Source organism: Talpa occidentalis, unplaced genomic scaffold, assembly GCF_014898055.3.
Source record: "Talpa occidentalis isolate TD23 unplaced genomic scaffold, MPIMG_talOcc4v2.1 talOcc4.15, whole genome shotgun sequence".
Classification (NCBI taxonomy): domain Eukaryota; kingdom Metazoa; phylum Chordata; class Mammalia; order Eulipotyphla; family Talpidae; genus Talpa; species Talpa occidentalis.
The window spans coordinates 43,356,110-43,363,270 of record NW_023601543.1 but is presented as its reverse complement, the minus strand read 5'-3'; the positions used below and the strand labels follow the sequence as shown (position 1 = coordinate 43,363,270).

The following is a 7,161-nucleotide window of genomic DNA, read 5'->3' as shown; positions in this document are numbered from 1 at the left end:
TCTAGTTTTTATCTATACGTTAGCACTTTTTTCATATGCATAAAATGTCTAGCTGTAATTTAAAAATATATTTTCACAAAATCTATTTTTAATAAAACAGTTCTTTCTGTTGATAAGTATACCTCATTATAGACATGCATTCAGTCCACAAAGCCTATAATGGATCCTTAAGTGTAGTTCAGTGTAAAATAGAATATATAGTATACCAATTAGAAAAGGGTATTGTGAAAAGGGTATGCTCAGATCATAAATGGCATGCTATATCTTAAATTTGTGCTCCATTTAGTTTACAAATGAATTATTGGTACAGGTGATACTAATGAGCCTCCTATGGTTCAGCCTTTTTGTCTCAAAGTAGGCCATCCTAGAACACTTCATGTCATATTTTCTTGGATGCATGTATATTGAAATATATGTAGGAAGTCAAAACAGGCAGACTTTTCAAATGCTCTACCTATAAACCATGACCAATTTTAAAGCTACTGCAAAGTTTTGTGTAGTTGTTTGATAATTGGAGTAGAATGTGCCAGTATATTACATCTTGTGAAACAGGTGTTTACATGGTAAAATTAAGCAGGATTTCAAAGGCCTTTGGAGAAGTAGGTGGCTAAAGATTTTTATAATTAGCCAGGATACCTTATTTTCCATATTTTGTCAGCTTTTTTTGGTTGTTATTGAAGTACATTATTTTATATCCTTGCCAGTGTTTTTATAGTATATGTTTTTTCCCACCAGCTTTTTTTTTTACAAGCAGCCCTTGAAAAGAAAGAATTTTCTAAAATTCTTTAGCATCCAGAGCATGAGGCATTTTGTCTTCTGAAGAGAATTTTAGCAGACATTTTAATTTTGGAGTGAGCAGTTGAGAAAACAACTTTTGTTTTGGTGGGATGAACTGCTTTGAAATATTTCCAAATGTTCTTGAGTAATAAAATGAAAGATGTTACCTGACTGAAGTGGACCTTCATAATAGGAAAATTATCTATTTGGGGTAGAAGGAGAAAGTTAGGGCTTGAAAATACTAAGCAAATTCAGATAGTACAGATCATTTTCTTCTCTTAGAGATTTTAAATTCATTTTGATATAAGGAAACATTGGGAATTTTCAGAGTGCATATGTTTAAAACATGAAGATAAAGGGAAGTAAGCCAGTCAGATGCTTTCAGCTGAGGGGTGGTTGGGTGAAATTTGCTTGAGGGGCAAGTGCCTCAAGAAGAATCTACACAGGATATCAACCTTCAGGAACTTTTATCTGAAGTGCCCCGTTTTTTTTGTAGTGGTGTTTGCTTGGCTGGGTTTTTACTTTCATAATCTCTTTTTTGTGTGCGTTTTAGTTTATAGAGCTCACATTTATTTCACTTATCTTTCATGTTTAAATTGGCAATAGGCTCTAGCTGGTCTGCCTGAGACCCTCTGAGTGCTAACCCTAGCCCCCTACTCAGCCCTTTTTATTCTCCAACAAGATGACAGAAACTATCATGAACCAGTAGAAACTTGCCAAACTGCAGGCACAAGTGTGCACTTGTGAGAAAGGAACTCCCTCAGAGAAAGAAGGCGCTTCATAGAACACCTACAGCAGATGATAAAAAAACTTCAGTTCTCCGAAAGAAATTGGGGTAAACAATATCCCTGGTATTCAGGAGGTAAATATGTTCCCAAACCAAGGAACACTGTTCCTTGGTTTAACAACCTTTAACAACCTAAAATTCAGGCATCTTTGGCAGCAAACACTTTCACCATTAGAGGCCATGCTGACATAAAGCAGCTGACAGAAATGCTACTCAGCACCTTAAACCAGCTTGGTGCAGACTAGTTTAAGGAGAGACTGGTTGAAGCTCTGCCCAAACAATCTGTGGACAGAAAGGCACCACTAGCTACTGGAGAGGAGGAGGATGATGAAGTACCGAATTTTGTAGAGAATTTTGATGGGGCTTCCAAGGATAAGCCCACTTTTGATGAAAATAAAACTTGAAGTTATTGGAAGCTGCTATTTTATATTATGACAACTTTTTATGTAAAATTTTGTTCATGGATCTGATAAAATCTAGATCTAGAATATTTTTATGCCTGTGCCCCTTGGACACTGCAGCTCTTTTCAGTTTTTGCTTATACACAATTCATTCTTTGCAACTAATTAAGCTGAAAAAACCTAAGGTTAACAAAGTTCTTCGCATAGTTACAAAAATAAATTTGCAATAGAAAATACTGGGCAAAAAGGAAAGATACAATGTCAGTTCACATCCTGGGTAGCTGAGCTGGATGTCTCCTTCCCACCAATTACTCTTACAGAACTCTCTGTCAAAGCATATCTACCCTATTTTCTCTCGATAAAGTCCTGAATATTTATTTTTCTTAGAAGAGGGTTGTAAAGTCCAGGAATGGACACAGTGCAGGTTTTCTGATCCAGCAGACCGGGTAAAGGAGGAGTCAGAGTCCTCAGTGGCTTTTTGCAGGTCTTTTATTGGGGTTCCCCAGGCATATGGCAGGCAGGAGTGCTGGGGGGCCGGGAGGCTGGCAGTCCTCCCAGCCCCCAGCAAATCTTCACTCTAGCTGGGCTCTCTGGCGTTCTCTCTGCTTCTGCTTCTCTTGCTTCTCTCTCAGCTTCTCTTTCGGCTTCTACTGGCGTCCCCGTGACGCCGCCCTTCAAAGCACAGTCTCAGCCCAGGTGAATCCCATCTACCTAGGCTCACCCTACTCCAGGTGTCCGCCATCAGGCATGCATTCAGGACTGCAAGGATCCATCATCTATCCTGATGGCGGGAGGGCAGAAAAGCCTGACATTTTTCCTTACCCTACAAGAGTGATGGCCTGATGTTCAAAATTACTCTCAGGAGACAATCAAGCTAAATTATTTAAAGCAATGACACCAGAAACAATTCAGAGGAATGAGAGAATAATACCATTATTTTGTTTCTAAAATAAAACACAACCTCTGTGAGGAGAGCCACGGTTCCAGTATGGGAGGTGTACTTACTATCTTTTTGGTAAGGCAAAGATCAATTTCTTATCGAAGTAGCTACTCCTTAAATTAATACTGAGTCATGATCTGATGGTCTTCTTAATTATTTATTCCAAAGGAGCCAGAGCTTCCCCATCGTAGGACCATAAAGGGGAGTAGAATATGGTATATGTCTAAGATCACAGGCTTAGGCTTAGAGTCAAACTTTTCTGTTTGAGGCCTGACTTTGAAGCTTAAAAGCTGGTGATCCCAATCAAGTCACTTAACTACTTGAGTCTCAGTTTTATCACCTTTAACGATACCAATAATTTCTGCTTTGCCTACTTTACAAGGTTGTGGTGGGGATAATAAATATGAAAGTGCTTTGAAACTGTCAAGAATCATACAAATGGAGGTTGCTGCACAGCTTATCTCCTTGATACATGGATTTAAAAACACCTGGCAGTGTTTACTTTCATTTTAAGAGGAGACTTAATTCAAACTAAGAAAGGCATCTTTAAATCATGCCAAAGTTCTCTTTGGAAGGACTGCAAGGAAGCATTTCTCTGAATTATTAATGCCCTTTTCATTATGTGGGCAAGCCAAGACAGGTTTCCTCATGGCTCATCTGTCAGGCATGAACTAGTCTATTGTGGAGAAAGTAGGAGGAAATAGGAAAAGGATGTTCACCCGAGATTGTTGTGAATGCTCGCATGTTTCTGATGATTAATTCATAACCAAGTATCATCTTTTAAAAGTGAAAAGAGCTTACAGAACCAGGCTGCCATTGTGATGTTTGATTATTGGCAATGGCAAAATGTGTGAAATGCAACACTTTACTATTACTTTACAAAGTAATAGGTGGTTCTTAAATAATAGCCTACTGTGTCAAGGACCAAGTAAGGTCTGTAGTAAAGACCAAGGCTGACATTTTTCCTGATGAATTGGATACAGTAGATTTTCTTTACCTTCAGGAAGTTCAGTGTGTGAATGGAAAACCAAACAGGTCATGGAAACCTGCGCAATAGAAAATAGACCCTGTGCTGTGGAAAAGGGCCAAGGAGAAGTGATGACAAAATGGTGAATGTAAGGTCAGGAATGGACGCAGTGCAGGTCCTCTGATCCCATGCAGACCGGGTCAAGGAGGAGTCAAGAGTCCTCAGTAGTTTTGCAGGTTTTCTATTTGGGGTTCACCAGGCATATGGCAGGCAGGGGTGCTGGCTGGGGGGCCGGGAGGCTGGCAGGCCTCCCAGCCCCCAGCATGTCTTCACTCCATCTAGGCTCTCTAGCGTTCGTTCTGCTGCTTCTCGGCTTCTTTTTCGGCTTCTAATGCTGCTACTGGCGTCCCCGTGACGCCGCCCTTAAAAAGCACAGTCTTAGCTCAGCTGAATCCCATCTACCTATGCCCACACCCTATTCCAGGTGCCCGCCATCAGGCATGCATTCAGGACAAGGATCCATCATCTATCCTGATGGCGGAAGGGCAGAAAAGCCTGACATTTTCTTTACCCTACAGTGAAGCATTTTGTACTTGGTGAAAATTTATTACAAAAACTTCATGAATGAATTGAAGATTTTGACAGCCATTATACAATTCTTTATTCTTAAAGTTATTAAATATCTGAATTGATGGAGCAAGTTGAAGGGAGAATGGAAAGCACATATCACTGTAATTTTCTACACTACTTTTTACACTAGTAGGGATCAATGCACTAATTAATCATTAAAATATTCTCAGATATTCAGATTCTCACTACCTTGCTTTCTCCTTTTTCTCCAACTTATTATAGTCTATATATCAGAATTCATGCTCTTTCTCTGCTACTTTACATTGTGACTTGAGGTGAGCTATTGCTAGCACACAGATTCTTATGCAGTTCCTCAAGTAATAACTAGTAGCTCTGCCCACAACTGTCTTTTGCTTTTCAGTTTCAGTTTGGACAACCCTCATCATGATTTTTCAGTAACTGTACAGGAGTTGTGGAGAAGAGATAGGAACTGGAGTCCACTGGTACGAAATTAAAAAAACAAAACACCAGTATTTCATTATAATGTTGCCTGACCCTTACAAATACACAAGCTGAAAATCTGCCTTCAACTCTTTTAGAAATACACGGTATATTATTGATATCTTCAAGTAGAAGTGAAAGTAGGATTTTAAAAAATTTCATTGTAATTACTTGAATCACAGTTTGAAAGGCAAAAGTACTATCAATATCTGTTTCATTTGGTGCTGGCAATGAAGCCAGTGAAGGAGGTAAAAAAGCCAGTATTAGAACTCAGTTCTCCTACTTCCAGCCCAGTACTTGTCATACAAAGTGCAAGTAAGATTCCCATTTCATTTCAGTCATATGTGAAGATAAATCAATCTTTCTGTCCAGCAGGAATGTTACAACTCTCCTTTGAACTGGGAATTAGAAAGCATTTCCTAACAATGAGGGAGTGTTTTTTTTAGTCCATTTCCTCCTTAGGAAACTAAGGATTTAGAATTAGTTTCAAGATTTTTCAAATCTATTATTGGTGATAAGTGTTTTTTTTTTAAATTGGCTACAGAATTATATTGCAAAGAAGAGTCAAGGTTAAGTTCTTGAAGACCTGAACATGATTTTCATATATGATGGAATCTTTAAACAACAGCCTCCTAAACCTCAGAAAATTTAACATGGAAACTTGATTTTGGTGTTTTCTCTGCTGGTTACTTCCATATTAGTTACTTCAAAATAGAAAAAAAATGATGTCACAGATAGGAGTAGGTATCTGTTTTTTCTGGGTGAGACATTTCGGCATTTTAAAACTTACTCTCCAGTATTTGATGAAATAGCTGAAGACAGTTGTAGCAATGTACAGGCAGTAGAGAACAGAATAAGCTAAGAACTGAAGGAAGAATTTGTAGTTGGAAAATCCAATGCAGTTATTAACCCTATAAGAAAAAAGAAAAGTTAACTTGAAATCAGGACCCTTTGATTGAGAATACGCTGATACATAAGTGAACTAAGCATTTATGCCTGATATTCTTGCTGCTTCATTTTATGTTACATAGCTATTCAACAGAAATAGAAGTCCCTTGCTATGAGCAGACTGGAAATACAAGTTCATGTTTCACTTGTTTTGCCTTTCATTTTGAACACAGAGACACCTGGCCTACCTAATAGTTCTGGACTGGTTCCTGACACACCCAAGCAGAACTGGATTTTGAACAATGAAAACCTACTATAATCTCAGCAGCTACATTTAGTATAGTGACATGTTCTCTTTGTAGTTAGATGGTTTCAGACAGGTTCTCTAGATAAGACATAAAAATATGGAGATATGTTGAATTAACAATCTTGAGTATTTCAAATGTCAAGACAGCTAAAAACAACTGAATTTTGTAATGTCAAAGAGAACTATATATTTGTGCTCTATTTCATCACTACACCCCATTACTGAAGCTAATGGACAGAAGATCAATAGCTTGTGATCCTGACCTTCACTACCATAACTTTGGTAATATATTTATTCTTGTTTAAAATGCATACTTCTCCTGCTGCTCAACCCCATATATAAAATCCAGTGAATTATGGTAGCACAAGCAGGCATGTTACAACTATACTTAGGAAGGGAGACATACTGAGTAACTTTGACCCTTTTAGAGGAGAAAAATGAATCAAAGGTACATACCAAGGGCAGTGATGGTCCATTTTTAATACACACCTACAAAAGGAATGAAATACAGTGTGGTTAGTGGGACCATAAAAATGGAGAAGTAACCTATTATTTGTGAATGCAACAGCTCACCAGCATTTTTAAATAGTGCCAATATAATTATTCCTATAGGGTTCCACGATAGCTACTCCAAAACTAATATGTCCTCAAGTTATTCCTAGACAGAGCCAATCATAACACTTGCTCATAGCAAGTTATATGCCTAGAAGTTCACCTATGATATTGATACATAGGAATAAAAGGTCCAAGATATCTCTACTCAGTTTGTTTAATATTCAGTTTGATAGGATCTCCCCGGTGGCACAGCAGGTTGAGCACCGCAGCCTCTGCAGCACTGGTTCGATTCCTGGCCAGCCAGGGAGATTCCCACATGGCGCAGCAGACCTCTCCTCTCTCGCCCACTGCTCCCCTCAGCAGTGTATTTTGGTCCTTCTGCCTGTTCTGCTCCCTGCTCTGTCTCTAGTGAATCCTGTCACCCTCCCACACTTCTGACTGTACCCCAGTTCTTGTATAAATAAATCT

At 38.6% G+C, this 7,161-nt stretch overlaps 1 protein-coding gene and 1 pseudogene across 2 annotated transcripts in view; one reads left to right on the top strand and one right to left on the bottom strand.

The window, feature by feature from the left end:
- Positions 1-1,459: 1,459 nt before the first annotated feature.
- On the top strand, positions 1,460-1,968 carry LOC119245611 (transcription factor BTF3-like; annotated as a pseudogene).
- A 2,554-nt stretch (positions 1,969-4,522) lies between these two features.
- Positions 4,523-7,161, bottom strand: part of ZDHHC15 (zinc finger DHHC-type palmitoyltransferase 15) — a 96,181-nt gene continuing 93,542 nt past the window's right edge. For both annotated transcript variants that reach the window (XM_054695665.1, XM_037512235.2), the window contains 2 exons: positions 6,595-6,627; positions 4,523-5,854 (listed from right to left, as the gene is read on the bottom strand). In XM_054695665.1, coding sequence (XP_054551640.1) covers positions 5,650-5,854; positions 6,595-6,627 — 238 coding nt within the window. In that variant the 3' untranslated portion in view covers positions 4,523-5,649. The remainder of the gene's footprint in view (positions 5,855-6,594; positions 6,628-7,161) is intronic.